Source organism: Panthera tigris, chromosome A3 (genome assembly GCF_018350195.1).
Source record: "Panthera tigris isolate Pti1 chromosome A3, P.tigris_Pti1_mat1.1, whole genome shotgun sequence".
Taxonomy (NCBI): domain Eukaryota; kingdom Metazoa; phylum Chordata; class Mammalia; order Carnivora; family Felidae; genus Panthera; species Panthera tigris.
Window position 1 is genome coordinate 15,842,592 of NC_056662.1, and position 18,591 is coordinate 15,861,182.

General features: G+C 53.3%; 1 protein-coding gene across 2 annotated transcripts; it reads right to left on the reverse strand.

The window, feature by feature from the left end:
• Positions 1–237: 237 nt before the first annotated feature.
• Positions 238–5,701, reverse strand: KCNK15 (potassium two pore domain channel subfamily K member 15). 2 transcript variants are annotated; one of them, XM_042980321.1, is made up of 3 exons: positions 5,375–5,701; positions 823–1,496; positions 238–525 (listed from the first exon to the last, which is right to left on the reverse strand). In XM_042980321.1, exons 1-3 carry the CDS (start codon positions 5,655–5,657, stop codon positions 427–429), a joined length of 1,056 nt encoding a protein of 351 aa, XP_042836255.1. In that variant the 5' UTR covers positions 5,658–5,701; the 3' UTR covers positions 238–426. The 2 variants fall into 2 exon arrangements, with proteins under 2 accessions (XP_042836255.1, XP_042836256.1); XM_042980322.1 differs by having other exon boundaries at positions 433–1,496.
• Between the last annotated feature and the right edge of the window lie 12,890 nt (positions 5,702–18,591).

Sequence of the window (18,591 nt, forward strand, 5' to 3'; positions counted from 1 at the left end):
TGACATTCCCCAAGGTCACGCTGAGGGCAGTTGGCAGGACCCAGGTCTCACGGCTTCCAGAAGAGGGGTCTTCCCACAGCATTTGACTGCGTCCAGGTGCTCCAGTGATGTGGTGGGTGTCAACAAGGCCCCCCTCGTCCTCGGATGGCGCTCGCCAAGGACAAAGAACGGGGGGGGGGGTGTCGGGCGGAGGGTGTGTTTCATTCACACGGGGGTCAATTCCACTCTACACATTGAGCAAGAGGATGAGCGATCGTTTAAATAGTGCAGATTTGTCCGCCCCTCCACTCGGGGACAGGAGCGGTTTCCCTTCAGTGCATCCGATCCCCATGCCTCTCCTGGTGTGAGCAGCTGGCCTCACCGCCTGCCTCCCAGGGTTGAAAGTCCCGCATTTTCCCTTACAACACGGAAAACCTGCCTCCTCTCTCAGCAGAGAAACAGCCACCTGTTTCCACTCGGGAGGGCTAGCTGATGACATGGGCCTGTGGAGAGCCTCTCCTGGGTGGCTGATGTGGCCGCGCCTTCCTAAAACAGTTCGGACCACGGGGATTTGCACCCACAGGACGTGCTTGTGCTTAAGGTGCGGCTTTAATGGATTTTTGGAGAGGAGGGAGGGGCTGGCCACAGAAGGGAAAGACACACTGCTCGTGGCAGAAGACGGCCCTGAGGCCACAGCCCCTCTACCCTCTCCAAGCTCTGGGGAGCATGCCCTGACAGGTGACCCTAGCCCCTCCTGTTCCCTCGACCTCCCCCAACCCCCACCCTCCGGGGCCCGGGACAGGGCTGTCAGATGGACTTCCGCCGGGCCGGGGGCCTGCCCACCGTGCCGCCGCCCACAGCCCCAGGGCTCGAGGGGGGTGAGAAGGCCAGGTTGTCGCGGGCTCCCAGCTGCAGCCGGTGCACGCGGGACGAGATGGAGGCGGAGCCCCCGGCGCGGGCAGGGCAGCGGGGCGGAGGGCGGCCGCGGCTCTCGGGCGCCCCCAGGCGGAGCGGGCTGGCGCGGCGGGTGGCGCGCTCGGGCGCGTCGGTGCTGGCCGCCAGAAAGCGCAGGACCACGAGGTTGAGGAAGGCGCCGATGACCGTGAGCCCCAGGAGGATGTAGAGGAAGCTGAAGGCCACGTAGGGCGGCTTCCTCTGAAGCGCCTCGTCTCTCTGCAGCGCCACGAAGTCACCGAAGCCGATGGTGGTGAGGGTGATGAAGCAGTAGTAGTAGGCGTGGAAGAAGGTCCAGCCCTCGAAGTGCGCGAAGGCGGCGGCCCCGAGGGCCAGGGTGGCGGCGCACACCAGCAGCCCGGCCACCACCATGTTCTCGGTGGACACGCGCGGCCGCCGCAGGCCCAGGCAGCGCTTGGCCGCCAGCAGGAGGCGCCGCACCAGCGCGTTCAGGCGCTCGCCCAGGCTCTGGAAGGTGACCAGCGTCAGGGGGATGCCCAGGAGCGCATAGAACATGCAGAAGACCTTGCCCGAGTCCGTGCCCGGCGCGGCGTGGCCGTACCCTGCAGGGAGAGCGGAGGGGAGGGATGGTGAGCACCGGCCGCAGCCGCCCTGTCCGGGCTCCCTCCCCTGCCCCCCCGGAGCCTGCGCAGCGTCTTGAATTGCTGCTTCTAACTAGGTCATTCCCCGCCTTTGAAACCTTGTGTGGCTATCCCTAACCGCCCCAAATTGTAAACAACCCAGCGTCCCTCGGCTGGGGAACGCGTAAACAACCTGCGGTACGCACGTACAATGCAATTCCGTTCCGGAACAGAAAGGAATGAACTGGGGTTACCTGCGCCAACAAAGGATGGGTCTCAGCTGCATTACGGGGAGCGAAAGAAGCCAAGCGCAAAAGACTACACACTCCATGGTTCCATTGAAATGGCATTCTGGAACCATTCTGGCAAAACTATGGGGACAGAGAGCACATCTGCGGTCGCCAGTCGTTGTGGTTGGAGGAGGGGGTTAACCAGAAAGGGGCATCCCATCTGGGGGTGATGGGAGCCTGCTAAGTCTCGGTGGTGGCTGCAGGACAGGTCCTCACCCGTGAGAACTCGCCGAGGGCTGCGACACTGAAAAATGTGTGTTTCACCGTGTGTGAAGAATGCCTTGATTTAAACATCAAGCAAAATCTTCCATGGTGCCCCAGGACCCACAGGGTAAAGCACCTACCAGTTCTCACTTGGTGTCGGAGCTCCTTGGTGATCTGACTCCCCCTACCACCCCGCACCTGTCCAGCCCCACCCCGTGTTGTGCCCCCAACCAGCATTCCCACCTCCACATGCCTCTTCTCATGGTTTTTTTCCTCCCCTGGATAGCCCTTTCCCTGCTGCCCTAGTCCACGACTTCCCACATCCTGCTCCAAGCCAGCCCTCGCTAAGCACTTCTTCAGTCTGATGTAGTAATTCTTCATCAGGTCCCCTCGACTGCTGTCGGGGACCTACACACGAGTGGGCCTCCTGGAGTCCTGGACCACCATGCCATCCCCAGGGACCGAGCATTCCTGGAGAGAGGAGCGAAAGCTTTCAGGGTATTCTCACAGAGGCCCATAACCCAGGAAAAGTCCAAAGAAGGTGCCCCCTCTAGCAAACGGACACCATCTGCCAAAATGTAAACACACAAACGCTTGGCCCGTGCATTTCCACAGTTAGGAAGTTAGTCCTCCAAAATACATGTGTGTGCAAAGTGAGGTGTGCATGGGGGGCATCAGGGAAGCATCGTGGCTCGTGGTGAAAACTAGGCAACCTAAGTGTCCATCGGTAGGGGCCTGGTGAAATAAATCATGGTGCCAACCAAATGACAGAGCCCTACGCAGCAATGGTTCCTACCAAGGGTCATTTTGCCCCTGAGGGGGACATTTGGCAATGTCTGGAGACATTTTGGGTGTCACAACTGGGATGGTTGTGTGCTCCTGGCGTCTTGTGCGTAGAGGCCAGGGATGCTAAACATCCTGTGATGCACAGGCCAGCCCTCCCTCCACAACAGAGTTATCCGGTCCGACGTGTGAGTAGTGCTAGGGTTGAGAAATGCTGCTATACGGCCAAGAAAAAGATGACACAGCTTTTTAGGGATTGATTTTTTCAAAATCGCCAAAATATATTAAGTGAAAAAAGAAAGTGCGAGACAAAACAGTGTGTATAACCTAATGTCTCTATATGTGTGTGTGCTTTAAAGGAATACACAGGTAGAGAATATATGTGGAAGGATGCACAAAAAACCAGTAACTGTATTTGACCCAGGGAAAGAGATTTATGGGTTGAGGGACAGGGTGAGAGGGAGACTTCCTTTTCATTCTCTACCCTTTTGTGTATGCTGCGTGCACACATCTTTTATTCAGAATATCGACACAATACATGTTATTAAAGATCTGTGGCTCCACGTCCACATTTCTATTGCGTGGCCCCATCAGTTTGCCCCCTGTTTTTGGGGGGAGCTCCGCCCACGAGACTGTGAGCTCCTTGAGGCCAGAGACCATGCCAATCACTTCTGTGTGTCCCTAGTCACCAGTGCCCTGCACAGAGCCTGACACAGACAAAAGGCCCAATGAAAGTTTAATATCGATAATACTCATCATCAATAATCAAATCAAACTGAAGGGGGTGCTGAGTGCGACACAGGGGAACCTTTTTAGCAGTAAGATGCGAAGCAGTGCTGTTTCCAGCTGGTTGGGGCTAGGTCAGGCTTTGACAGAGTGAAACGAACAATGATAATAACTAAACATGCTAGGTACTCTACATAGATTATTTTATTTTACCCTCCTAATTACTGTATGCAATATTAGTCTCCCGTTTTTGCAGACAAGGTAACTAGGCTCAGAGCAAGGAAGCTGCCCAAACATCACAGGGCCTGAGCCATTAACCACTCTCCTCCATTGCGCCTCAGTGCCTCTTGCAGAGCTCTAGCTCCTGGGTTCTGGCCCTGGGCTCTCTGCAAGGCTGGCTTTTGCAGCCGGGACCACACAGCCCCAGCTGGCGCCCCCAGGTGGCCGGAAAAGGCAAAGCTCCAGCTGTTTCCAAACTGGGTCCCTTTCCCCCAGCTCCCCAAGGTGCCAGTGAGGAACAGCCCACAGAAAAGGCCAAAACCAGCTGTGAGCCTTCCAGATAACGTGGGGGAGGGCAGAAAAGGTGGGTGGGGTCCCACACCACTGGGCATGGCAACAGGGAGTGTCTTGGGCTGAGCCTGGGTAGGGAAGCAGGGGTGCCCATGTTCACAGGGGGGGTCATAATGGGCTGAGTGGGAGCTGGGCCCACAGCTGGCAAACAATGAATTGTTATATTGTTATTATGACCAATTAATAGTGCCTATTTAGCCTCAGGCACCTTGCCAAGCATTTTACACACTTGACCTCATTTAAACCTGGCAACCACCCAGCGAGGTAGCAAGCACTGCATTTGCAGTCGAGAAAACCAGGACTCCGGGAGGTACGTTCAATTGCCAGAGAAGACAGACAGGAGGCAGCAGAGATGAGAACAGAACTCTGGGCTATGTAATTGCAGAACTCGGGCTTTTAACCCACAGCTCACATTCGTTCGCCAAGAGCATTAGGAAAAAACTTTCTCCAAAGCTCAGGCTTCCACAGTGGTGATCCAAGCTCTAGGGGGTGCCTGGACATCCACAGCTGGGGCCCAAGAAGCAGCGGACACCCAGCCTGGAGCCCTGCAGAGCCTGCTTCTCTCCTTTCCTGCTTCCCCAGGCTTCTGCTCAGCAGGTACCAGCCAGACGGTAGCCATGGCAACGACTGACGGTCCAGATGCTGCAGAGAAACTGCTCTGGATCCCCGAGGGTGAGGTCCAAAGCTTGTGGTAATCAGTCATTCCTTCAACAAATATTTATTGAGTGTCTACTATGCGCTCGGCTGGGTACACTGCAGTGACTAAGACAGACTAGATCCCATTGTCATGGAGTAACGGCATAATAATTATAATACAAAAATCAATCTCTCTCTCTTTTTTAGTGCTTTGTATGTGTCATGCCCTGCGCTAAAACTTTCTGCACACATTATCTCCTTGACAATAATTATCTCGGTACAGCCCTGAGATAGGGCCTATTAGCAGCCCTATTTTACAAAGGAGAAAACGGAGGCTCAGAGAGGTTAAGCAACTTGTCTGAGGTCACACAGCTAGTGTGATGCAGCCAGGCAAGGAAGCCTCGGTCTCCAGCCACTCGCGCTTCGCCCCGCTCCACCTGTCTCCCGGCCCCTGGAGGCTTCCCCCGAGCACTCCCGCGTGCCACCTCTGGGCGAACTTGAGCTCCCGACTCCTCCCAGCCCCGCCCGCGTGGGACGCCGTCCCCTTTCGGCGGAGGGCGGCTGAAACGACTGGTCCACAGCCACCGGGCCCGGGCGGGGGCAGAGGAGGGGTTCGAGCCCGGGGCGGGGGGCGCCGCGGGGCCCGCTCACCGATGGTGGTGATGACGGTGATGGCGAAGTAGAAGGAGCCGGCGAACTTCCACTGGCGGCCGGCGCGGTGCGGCTCGGCCTGCAGCGCCAGGCGCTCCAGCTCGCGGTAGTCCTCGGCCGAGAAGCGGTACTTCCTCCGGAACTCGCCGCGCTTCTGGGCCAGCAGCCGCTGGCGGCCGCGCTCTGCCTCGGACTCGAGCGCGTCGAAGACCGCGGCGCCCACCAGCAGGTAGGACAGGATGCACAGGATGAGCGCGGCCGTGCGCACGCTCTGCTTCCTCATGGCGGCGCCGCGGGCCCCGCGCCCCGGGCCCGTCCATGCGCCCCGACGGCCGCCCCTCGCTGCGCCCTCCGCCCCGCGCGGCGGGGAGCGGGCTGCGGGCGGCCGGGCGTTGGAGGGGGGAGCTGGGGGGGGGGGCGGAGGCGGGGCCTCGGTGGGGGGGGCCGAGGAGGACCGAGAGGACTCCTCCTGCCGCCCCGCCCCCTGCCAACACTTGCCTTTGTTTACCCAACGGCGCAGGTGTCTGCCAACGGTGACAGCTGGAGCAAAGCGCCCAAAGCCCGGCCGTGCAGATGTCCCGTCCACCACTGTGGTCCTGTGACCTTGGGCCAGTCATTCACTCGTTCGTTCAGTCAGTCAGTCATCCATCAGATCTTTACTGAGCACCTACTGGTGCAAACAAGCTTCCTGGGGGTAAATAGAGCTGATACTCTAGGAAAGAGGGTTGGCGACAGCACAGACACACGAAGATCATTGAAGACAAGTGTGGGACAGAAGGGAGACAGTTTCGGGGGGGGGGGAGGTGGGCGCCACCAGCTGAGGTGGCGGGACAGGCCTCTCTGAGGAGTGACTGGGGAGGCAGCATCTAGGCAGCCAGTGCAAGTCCTTTAAGCAGAGAAGCAGTGTGGCTGGAACCAGGGGGATCGGGGAGCTGGGGGTGGAGGGGCAGGCAGCAGAAGGAAAACAGGCGATTTCACACAGGGTCTTACAAGTCCTTATGCAGGTCTATTCGTTACAGCTGGAAAGGCTGTAAGCAGGATGCCCACACCAGTGATCTGATAGACATTTGTGTGTTTTTAAATAATTTTAAAAATTTTATGTATTTTGAGATAACATGAGCCGGGGGTGGGAGGTCAGAGAGAAAGGGAGAGAGAGAATCCGAAGCTGAAATCAAGAGTCAGGTGCTTAACGGACTGAGCCACCCAGGCACCCCTCTGATTAGCATTTTTAAAAAAGAGCATCCTGGGGCTCCTGGGTGGCTCAGTGGGTTGGGTGTCCGTCTTTGGCTCGGGTCATGATCTTGCGGTCTGTGAGTTCGAGCCCCGTGTCGGGCTCTGTGCTGACAGTTCAGAGCCTGGAGCCTGCTTCGGATTCTGTGTCTCCCTCTCTCTGCCCCTCCCCCGCTCAAGCTCTGTCTCTGTCTCTCTCAAAAATAAATAAACATTAAAAAAAAAAGAAAAAGAAGTAAATAAACATTAAAAAGAAAAAAAAGAGCATCCTGGCTGTCCTGTGGAAAAGGGGTGGTGGCTAAGAGTGGAGGCCAGTTAGGAGAGTTTCGTAGTCCCCACGCGTGGTGGGGGTTGGCCTGGACCAGGGGCAGGGCCCTGGAGGTGCAGAGAAGGTGGGGGGCTGGATCTGGGATAGGGTGGTGGGCTGGAGTTGGGCGCACACAGCTATAGCCACATTTCCCAGCCTCCTTTGCACTTAGAACTGCCGCCAATGGAATGTGGGCAGAAGTGACCCCTCCCCGGGCCGCACTCCACCTCTCTTCCCCCACCTGCAGGCTGAATGCAGAGAGGCAAAGGCTTTAGGAGAGAGCACAGCCGCAGGGTGGAAGGGGACTGGGTGCCTGACTACGCAGCCCAAGGCTGCCCCACGCCAGGAGCACCTGTTCTGAACTTCTGTTGCATTAAGGCCCTGAGCTGTGGGGCCAGCCTGTTACTGCAGCTGGTGTTACCCTGACGCACGGAACAGCAGCACCTGCCGACGGGCTGGATATGGAGGGCAAGGGGGCGCTCCGGATGACCCCTGGGTCTTTCGCCTGACCGGCTGGGTGCTCGGAGAGCCTTCCGTTGACCTCACTCCCTAGGAATCCACTCCTGCCGCCCAGCGCTGAGGTGAGACCCATTCATTTCACTCTGAAATGGGTGGGTCTTCGTGGAGATTCTGGGCGAGCACGGGCAGCCTCTCTTGCAGGTGTCCAGAGCATCTGCATGGCCTGGTCTCTGCTGCAGCCTTGGCATGCATCCCCTGTCCCCCCCACCCCCCATCTCTACTCCAGCAGCCCCTTTGCGGTTTTTTGTTTGTTTCAGGCACACAGAACTTTCAGTTCCTTGCACAAACTCTTGCTTTGCTTGAAACGGTCTTCTCTCCATTACACTCAGCAGCCCACATGTATCGAATGCCTGCCGGGGGCCAGACCCCGGGTGAAGCGCTTGGCAAGTATTCATGCATATCGTCATCGCGATCTCCTACGCCGTAGGCCTGGATGGCCGATGCCCTGTTCAGCCTCAGCTCCCAGTTCATTGGACATCTCCTTCCCTGACCCCTCCGCGGGCGGCCTTCTCTGTGCCGCCAGAGGCCTCTGAGTTCCTGCCGTCTTCCCTTCTTTCCAGTGCATTGGGATCCTCACATTCCATATCTATGCTCCCCCTGAGGACAGGAATCCTACCTTGGTCCCCTCTCTGTCCTCAGCACCCGGATCTGGCACAGCGCACACCTGGTGGCTGCGAACAGAGGAGCCACAGCCGCCTGCAGAAGTTAAGAGCATGCACTCTGCACCGTGACTGCCTGGGTTCATATCCCAGTTCTGCTGCTTACCAGTGTGTGGACCTGGGATGCCTCAGTCTCCCCACCCCCAGTAAAAGGGGTTTGGAAAAGCTCCTATCTCATAAGGTGCTGTGCTCGACAGAATGGCCCCCCAAAGATGCACACATTCTTTCCCTGGCACCTGTAAATAGGTTAGGGTACGTGGCAGAGAGGAGGGGGGCGGTTGCAGGTGGAAGGAAGGTTGCTAATCAGCTGACCTGCAGACGGGAGGTGATCCTGGACAGCCTGGGTGAGCCCGGTGTCCTCAAAAGGGTCCCTACACGTGGACACGGGAGGCAGAAGAGGGACAACCGTTAGAAGAAATTGGCCTGACGTCGCTGGCTTTGAAGATGGAGAAAGGGGCCACAAGCCAAAGAGAGCAGGCGGCTTCCAGAATCTGGTAAAGGCAAGGAAGTTCCTCCCTAGAACCTCCGGAAGGGAATGCAGTCCTGCCAGCATCTCAGTTTCAGCGCAGTTCATCTGTGTGACCCGGGTAGCCCTCCACCCTACGGAAGTGGAAGATGGCACGTTGGTGTTGTTCGAGCCGCCACGTCTGTGACCATTTCTGGGAGCAGCAGCAGGGACGGCTTCACCGATGTGAGCATCGAAGGAGCCCATAAGCCGGAGGCACCAAGAGCAGCATCTGCCCCTGAGGACCATCTGGAAGTGTTAGGCACTGCCTCAGACGTCACAAGTGAGCGAACGCCTAGGCCCATAGAGACGTTGTGGCGTGTGCTCTGACTCACTTCTCTTCCTGAGGAGCCAGACCGCGGCTCAGAGACCCAGAAGCAGGATTCTGGCGCTGCGGCCTTATTTGTAGCTTTTCTATTCTTTTTTTATTTTTTATTCAAAAAAAATCTTAAAAAAATTTTTTTTTAGTGTTTATTTATTTTTGAGAGAGAGAGACAGAACATGAGCAGGGGAGGGGCAGAGAGAGGGAGACACAGAATCCTAAGCAGGCTCCAGGCTCTGAGCTGTCAGCCCAGAGCCCGATGCGGGGCTCGAACCCACGAACTGCGAGATCGTGACCTGAGTCGAGTGGGACGCTTAACCGCCTGAGCCACCCAGGCGCCCCTTAAATTTTTTTAAATGTTTATTTATTTTTGAGAGACAGAGTGCGAGCAGGGGAGGGGCAGAGAGAGAGGGAGACACAGAATCCGAAGCAAGCTCCAGAATCTGAGCTGTCAGCACGGCTCGAACTCACGAACTGCGAGATCATGACCTGAGTCGAAACCAAGAATCGGACACTTAACCGACTGAGCCACCCAGGCACCCCTGTAACTTTTTTGATTCCTGCCCAGACTTCAGAGGGGCAAGACCCGGGGCCACAGTCTTGGGGGGATGGGGAAGCACCGTGGATTTACAGCCTGAGAAGGGCCTGAGAAGAACTTTCCGGGGACAATTCACGATCCTGGTCATTGACACAGCTCCACTTTCCCGGTGGGTGAGTGTGGGTAGAACACTTCTCTGGCCTCGCTTCTCCCATGTGAGAAATGAAAGTGATAATAACGCCCCCTTCATGGGACCGCATCGAGGATTATAGAAGATGTTGTGTGCCATTTTCCAGGTGCCCAGTAGCAGCTCACTGCTTTTCCTCCCTTTTTACAACTGTCTGCCTGCAGATGTCAGGAATTCTTTTTCTGGAAGTGCGTGTGTGTGCCAGGCACATTCTCCCACATTACTGACGGGGCCCTCCCTTTCTAGTGCAGGAAACCATGGCACAGGGAAGGCGCCCTGCTTGTCCCGTCCTCACAGCCAGGCAGGGGCTGAGCCAGGACTCGAACTCGGGGCTGCGCGGTCCCCAAGGTCATGATCCTTCCAATACACCATGGTGCTTCGTCAGGCAAGATGCCACCGGCTTTATCACCCCCCCCCCCCCGCCCCCATTGCCTCTCTGGATTCCACCTTCCTCTTCCGAAGATGTTGCTGAGGAGAACTGGCTGGCCGCCTGCCCCCACCGTCATCGTGAGGACCCTGTGACACCCAGCTGGTTTGTCAGATGTGCCCACTGAGGGTGGGTATTATTGGGGCCATGCTGGAGCTGTCTGGCCCCGCCGGGCAGGTGACTGTGCCCTGTGCTTGGCATTTTTGGTTCAGCAGCTCTATTTTAAGCCAGAGGAGGTTAGAGTTTGTGTGTGTGTATTTCTCAGCTTGCAAAACCGTCAGCTGAGCCGTCACCAAAAACAGCAACACTCCGAGGCACCCCCTTCAGCTGCCCCCCCCACCTGCTCCCCTTCTTCCCACTCTGGGAACTTGAGGGGACCCAGTGATTTTCCTCTGTCCCTTCATGCCGGAGTCCCACGCATGGCCCCTCAGTGAGGCCACTGATCTTCTTCCAGAGCCCCAGGGTTGCCAGCTCTGAGGACAACAAGAAGGGTGATCCCAGTCCCCAGCTGGACCCTGGGTGCCTTTCAGAGCACTTCACATCCTTTATGAGTCTAGAGCTTTCTGAAAACTTTGTGAGCCAGGCAGGCCATGCCATTCATGTCAGAGGGAAGACCCAGGATCAGGGAGAGAGAAGGGACTGTCATCCAAGGTGGCACATGGTAGGGCAATAATCCAGAAAGAACAGGAGTTTCTGAGTGAGTCAGATCTCTGTTCTGTCTTCGACAAATGACGTCACCTTTGAGCCTCAGTTTCCTCATCTGTGACATGGGAGTACCAGTAGTTCTGTACTGGTCCCAGCACATGTGAGTACCCCTTACACCCAATTAATGTTGTCTTTTCCTTTTCCACCCCAATTATTCCCCAGGCCTCCTGGGATCTCAAAGGATTGATTTTTATAGTTAGAATATAGTTCAGTAATTTTCCAGAAGCCTGGAGGGCTCAGGCATTTTTCCTGATAAGATCTCTGTCTCTTGTCTCCGTCCTTAAAGAATGGATCATTTGGGCCTCAGGTACCAGCTTCTTGGAGGTGGCAGCTGTGACCTTTCTGCAGCTGGAGGATCATTGAGGGATCTGGGCTGCAAGATGTTAAAAAGCTGCCTCTCGCTAATTTAAAGAAGGTTATAGGTAGGATTTGGGGGTCTTGCAGAATCTTCCAGGCACTGGTTCGAGGGGCCCAGAGAGATGGAACCTACCGGAAACACCATAGCTGTACCCAGTGTGTGTTGGGGGGGGGGGCACCATTGTCCCTAGGCTGATGCAGATACTGGTCAGGGGACAAGTGGCAGCTGAGCATGACCCTGTCCCTGACTGTCGGGACCCGCCAGAGCTGCTCAAAGGACTCCTGACACGGAGTCTGCGGCCATTCGGTCTGAGCCATTGGGAGTTTGGGCTAGTGGAGATATTAAAACTTTTGTTCTGGTTAATAATCTTAAAAACTAACTGACGGGGGTGGGACACTGCCTGGCTCAGTCAGTAAAATGCTCAACTCGATGTCAGCTCACGTCACGATCTCATGACTCGTCAGGTCGAGCCCCGCATCGGGCTCTGTGCTGACAGCGCGGAGCCTGCTTGGAATTTTCTGTGTCCATCTCTCTCTGCCCCTCCCCCGCTCTTTCTCTGTCGCTCTCAAAAATAAAAATAAATAAATAAACAGTAAGAAAACTACCTGAAGGGGGAATGGAGAGTTGTGAAACCATTCTGTGTCCTTTAGTGTATGCCTGAGAATTTTTACAATAAAATGGTTTTTCATTTATTATTTTTTTTAAATGTTTATTTCTGTTTGAGAGAGAGAGAGAGAGAGAGAGCGCGCGGGGGAGGGGCAGAGAGAGAGGGAGACACAGAATCGGAAGCAGGCTCTGGGCTCTGAGCTGTCAGCACAGAGCCCGATGCGGGGCTCGAACTCAACTCACGGACCCCGAGATCCTGACCTGAGCTGAAGTCGGCCGCTCAACCGACTGAGCCACCCAGGCGCCCCGCACAGAATTATTTTAAATGATAAACACCTAGAACATTTGCCATTCTTGAGCTGCTAATTGGCTTTTAGCATTGTCCTCCTTACAGCAGCTACAGGATCTATCTTCTGATTTCTGACGGGGGTTTATTTCAAGCGGAACAAGGATTTGAAGATAGTGTGTAGCAACTCGAGTGCAGAATATCTCTCTCGTGGCAGGTTTTTTCTGGATCTCTTGTCATTGTTTCTTCCATGCCTAAATTGACAGTGTTTTTTAGCAACTCGTCTCTATCGAATTTTCATAAAAACAAATCTCTTCCTTTTTGCACTCGTATTTCATCAGCCTGTGGAATATCGTTACAATAACAAGTGTGGCCGGTGCAAACTGGTTTGGGAACAGGCCCAGCAGATTCTTGGCAAACGTGCCATTTGTCTTAGTTCAGGCTGCCAAAACAGAATCCCAGAGATGAGGTGGCTTAAACAGGAAACTTTTATTTCTCACGGTGACAGAGGCTGGAAGTCTGAGATCAGGGGGCCGGCGCGGCTGGTGAAAGTCCTCTTTCTGGTTTACAGATGGCCGTCTTCTTGTTTTCTCCTCGTATGGCAGAGAGCGGAGAGAGGAAGCAAGTTCTCTCCTATTTCTTCCTACAAGGGCACTAATCCCGTTCATAAGCGCTTCCCACTCTTGACCTTATCTCCCGATACTTTCATATTGAGGATTAGGATTTCAACATATGAATTTGGGGACGGGAGGTGCACAGACTTTCAGCCCACAACACCATTCTGTGGGAGGCAGCAGAATGGAATGCCAGGCAGTGGCCCACTAGCTGTGAGCTTTCATTGTGCCTGGGGCAGGAGTGTCGTGTTCCAATGAAATGCAGAGCACTGGTTAACCTGGTGGGCTGATTAAACAGACATTGGTAAAGAAAGCTTCTACCTAGTGTGGAATCATCTCTGAAAGACATCTGCCCAGATGGAGACTACACTTCCCAGCCTCCTTTGCTTCCTAGCGTGACCACATGACTAACCCGCACCAATGGAATGTGAGTGGGCGTGGTGAGTGTCATCTCTAGGTGGGGCCTTTAAGGAGCAGGTGAACTTCTCCACCCTGAGGGCAATCTAGCTGCAGAAATCTCCCAAGGTCCCGGAGTTTGGTGGAGCCATAACCTGTAAGCTACCTGGCTCACCACATGAAGGAACTCCAGCCAGGAACACCTGCTTTGGACTATTACGTGAGTAAGAAATAAACTTCTATTGCATTAAGCGGCTGAATTTGGGGGTTTGCTTGTTATAGCAACTGCCGTTACCCTAATTAATGAACTTACCTTATAGGGCTGTTGTGAGGGTTAAATTCGATGACATACACGTAACAGACTCTTTAAATGGGGCTTCTGTTGCCTCCTATTTCCACTTAAAACCACAAGGTGCTAGATACCCCCTATTTCCAAAAAGCCACGAGACACATGTCTGTAGGACCTTCTTAGGGACATCATACCAGGTTTTCTCCTACCCCATCCCCAACCCCTCAGCCTCCATAAGCAGAAGATTAGAATTTGAGAATGATTTTCTAGAACAGGGAGAAACGACATGCCTTTTCTTCTCTGCTTTCTTGGGGAAAGAACAAAGGGATACTCCCCTTGTCCTCATAGATCCTGCTTGTAGAGACTTGGGGTTCCTGCCAGAAGCGGTGAGTGGTATCTGATTCTCCAACTGCTTGCACATCTGCCCGCAGAGTCTGAGCTGGAAGAAAGTGGTTCAAGAGAGATGGCAGGGCGGAGGGCATCCCGCACCCCCAGCCATTTGGCCATGCAAGGATGGGAGAGCTTCCCGTGAGCTGAGTAGGTGCTGGGCCATCTGCTCAGTATCCTGCCCAAAAGGGATGATCGTTTTGCTTTCCAGGAAAGAGGACTCTGGCAGAAAGAGGCTATGAAGTGTACTTCTGGGGACAGGGTCTCAGAGAGGTCCATGGGTCCTAGATTTCCCTGAATAAGCTACTCACGTGGCCCAAGGATACCAGCCTTCGGACACTGGACACACAGAAGGAATCCATTCCCCTGAGATGATCTCAAGCAACACCAGCTTGATTTTTGCCCCCTTTCCTGTACTGCTCCCTCCAGGCCTCGCAACAGGAGAAGCTAGAACTTAGAAGGGGTGGGGTGGGAAAGGTGTTAAAGGGACCCTCACACTGCTTTCAGTGCTGCAGAGATTAAAAGCAAGATTCTAGAGCCAGACATTCTGGGTTTGAATCCTGTGTCTATAACTTACTAGCTGTGTGGCCTCAGGCAAGTTACCTCACCTCTCTGGGCCTTAGTATCTGTCAGATGCTTTTAGTATATGTGCTGCCGAAGCGAGCGCTGTAAGATGCTTTTAATAATAGTACCTACCACCTAGTGTAACAAGGTGCACCTACTTAGGCTACTTAACAGTTTGTTACATTAAATAACAATGCATTCTTGAAGTGAAGGGTCAGTCCTGACTTAGCAGAAGTGTTCAGTAGGATATGATGAGGTATCTCAGCCCGACTAAAAAGCATGGGCAAGGAGAGGTTTGATGCAATGTGTTCAAAGACAACAGCTGAAGAAAAACTAAACCCCGCTTGTGTGTCTCCTCACTAAGTTTGGATTATTCAATAAACCAGTGATGCAGGTCAAATATTTCCGATCACTTGGGGACACGTTGAAACCCTCAGTACGTATTAAGTATTATTGTTATTCAGACTTCTGCCAGGTCAGGGATCAAATCCTCTCTAAGCTTTATTAGTCTGGAGTGATAAGAATGGCTATTTGTGTGGTCTCCCACTTTTTGGTCTTCGTAAACCACCAAATTACATGAAATTATTTGTGAGTCCGAATAACACCGCCAACTCCCTTTGCAAAGTGAGAACAATGGGGGAAATCCACAAGTGTTATTTATAGGCATCCTCATTTTATAAAAGAATCAATTTCATAACCCCTCAAATTAGAGAGGTCATAAGTTCAGGGTAAAGGCCAGTCCTACAGATGGTATCCATTTAACTTGATGAAGTTCCACTGCGTTGCCCTTATTTTCAGTACCAGTTCACCGGCTGGTGTCTGAAGACCTCAGACACACGTTACATAGAGTTTGCAAACCTCTCGAGCTATTGTCTCCTGTCCTCATGGCCGCCCTGTAAGCCTGGGATCATGGTCTGCATTTTCTCCACGAGGCTGTGGAAGTCCAGAAAGGTTGGATGGCCTGTTCAGGTTCACCCAGCTGGCGCAGTAAATCAAGCCTGGCCCCAGAGTCTTGACGTTCCTGGAAAAAATTTGCCTTTTCCTCTGGGTTGCATACGTGTTGCAGGGGTCTCCGCTCTATGTGGTCACCCAAGGACACAGGCCTTTTTTTCGTGGCTCTGTCCTGCCCTAAAGCAGAGACTCTTACCCCGGAGTCAAGGGATCTATGGATGGAATTTAGGGATTTATGGACTTGAGAGGGAAGAGAATTGCATCTTTATTTACACTCACCTCTAGCTGACTCTTAGCACGTCCTTCGATTAGGAACGTGGACAACAAAGTGGCATTAGCTGTACCTACTTGTTGCCGATCGAAGTCACAGGTATTGTCGCATCACGTTGCAGTTAATTGCAGACAATCACCACATTGAAATGACGGTAATTAGACTCGATCTTGTTTACTGTGTTAAAATGAAGCACATATGTAACTATCTCACTTTTTTTTTTTAATTTTAGTGACCATATTTCAGTAATTTGTTTCCTTTGTAACCCCATATATGTTATTTTATGTATTTAATATTACTAATCGGAGAAGGAGATCATAGATTTTACCAGTATAGGCTCACAACCCTCTCTTGAGCTTCCTGGGTATAGTCTGAAACCAGCCCCCACTTGAGGAGCACAGGGAGAGACCCAAGAGAGAGATGGGCCACTCCAGGTTGGTAGGTAGCAGTTTTAATAATGGCAAAGGGAACTCCCATATGAGGCTTGTCCCAGGCAGCAGGAAGATGAATGGATCCCTGCACCTGCCCACCAAATCTTAAGGGTTCATGAAGAGGGCCCTAACTGGGCTCAGTCACATACACTGTGCGGGTGTTTTCAACACCACATCACCATCTCACGGCTGTGTCCTTGGAGCAGGCTCTGGGAACAGGAAAGGCAAGTGGAACCCACATTACAAGGGCAGGGGAGAGGCTGAGGAGCCTCTGAGTACTGGGTCCAGCTCAGGGGTCAATCGTTAGTCGTGTCTTTTTGATCGTGGTCCCCAACAAACAGCTATGTGAGGGGACCTAGGCTCACAGAGAACAGTTAAGAACAATGTTCTCGGGGCGCCTGGGTGGCTCAGTCAGTGAAGCGTCTGACTCTTGGTTTCGGCTCAGGTCATGATCTCATGGTTCGTGGGTTCAAGCCCCACACCGGCTCTGTGCTGACGACGCAGAGCCTGCTTGGGATTCTCTTTCTCCCCCTCTCTCTGCCCTTTCCCTGCTTGCTCTCTGTCTCTCAAAATAAATACACATGAAAAAAAAAAAAAAAAACCCTTGGAGCCCTCTATTGGGTCCTCTGGATGGGACCAGTGGACAAAGGCAAAGAGCAAGTGTGGAGGAATGTAAGTGGGGTGCTTATGGTTCAGATCTGAAATCCTATCCCACGGCCAGACTTCAGTCCCCTGGCCAGAAGGTGGGGTCTCTCTCTGGGTGCCCAGGAGGAAGAGAGAGACAGTTTGGAGAACAACCAGCCACCCTCTGCCCCATTGTCATATCACTTATAAGGACTCAAATTTAAGGAGACACTGAGATGCCTGGTCTCGCCAATTTCCGTGGGGGGCAGGTGCCGGCCACCAGGGGTCCATCTTGCTCGTCTCATCTGCAGGGTCATCAAGGCTGGTGTTGATGGAGGTGGTGCTGGGGGCAGCTGAGTATGATCTTCTCAGATCCTTCTGTTCTTCCAACATGCTGTCTGCTTTGTGTCCCGAGAACCCACAGTCTGTCGGGGGCTGGTGAAATTAGGACAAAATGTACATCCTTGAAAATATAATTATAGCTCCAATGTATGTAGGGCTTTAGAGTTTGCCAAGCACTTCCATCAGCCTGGACTTCTCTGGTCCTCACCACAGCCCTCAAGCAGGGAAGGGCAAAGATGACCGTGTTCATTACAGTTGAAAACTGGGCTCGGAAAGGAGAATTCAATGCTCAAGGTCACAAACCGGAGGTGGAATCAGGGCTAGAACCCAAGTCTGCCACCATTCAGCAGGCATGTGGTAAATACCTACCGTGTGCCAGGTCCTGTGCTGGCTTCAGGGACACGAGGATGAATCAGAAATCTACTTGGCTTCTAGGGAGCAGAGCCCAACAGAAAAGCCAAGAATAGACTGGTAATTACACTACCATATACAATTATATTTGTCAAGACTCTTTTAATTCAAGTGATAGAAACCCAACTCAGACTGGTTTAAATAGAAACGGAATTTATAGGTTCACATAACTGAAAGGTTTAGGGAGGTATAACTTCAGGCATGGCTGGACCCAGCAGCTCATACCCTATTGCCTGGCATCTGTCTCTCTTAATTACTTGGCTCTGTGTGACTTCATTTTTCAGGCAGTCTCTTCTCAGGGTGGCAGACGTAGCCTCTGGCAACTGAAAGCTTAGCCAGTGACCATTTGGCTACTTGAGTCAAAATGATGGTAATTGTTCGCCACTGATCCCAGTTGTTCCAGAAACATTCTTGAGGCGTTGCAAGGGATGGCTGACCTGCCTACCTGACCTGTGTGTGCTATTCTGGATGCCGATAAGGTGGGGATGGGGTGGAGCCATAAGGCTGAAGGAGCCTGAGTCTCTTAATCATTTTGTGGAGGAGACTATCACCCAGAAGCACCTGTTAGGAGTGTTATGTAACTGAGAAATAGACTTTGGGGTTTAGCTAGTAAGCAGTGATGTGGCAAGGCGGGGTCATGGTGTTGGAGTGGTGTACCCCCAGAGGCAGGTGATAAAGGGGTGCATTGTTTTTAAAGACTTTTAAAACTCGTATAAAACTGGCTAAATTTGATCTGCTCTTTATTATCACACATGCCAGTAAATCTAAACATGGTCAGCGGTAAAATAGTCCTTCCTGGGGAGCCTGGGTGGCTCAGTTGGTGGGGCAACCAACTTCAGCTCAGGTCATGATCTCGCGGTTCGTGGGTTCAAGCCCCGTGTCGGGCTCTGCGCTGACAGCTCGGAGCCTGGAGCCTGCTTCGGATTCTGTGTCTCCCCCTCTCTCTGCCCCTCCCCTGCTCACGCTTTGCATCTCTCTGTCTCTCAAAAATAAATAAACGGTAAAAAAAATTATGATGAAGACCCATATGTACACCACAGTGATTAAGGACACATTACAAATATGACTGTTGACAGGAGATTTTAAAATACATGTAGATTTCTTTGGGAGATCGAATTGAGATAGTTGAGAAATCTGAGCGAACGGCCTTGGGGGGACTTCCCATTAGGCCCCCAGACTGGCCACCTGGAGTGAGCGGTGACACAGTGTGGATGCCACGGTTCCCAAACCTTGGGCTTTGAGTGGGGTGCGAGTGGGGCACGGAGCAGGGATCGAGAGAGGACAGGAG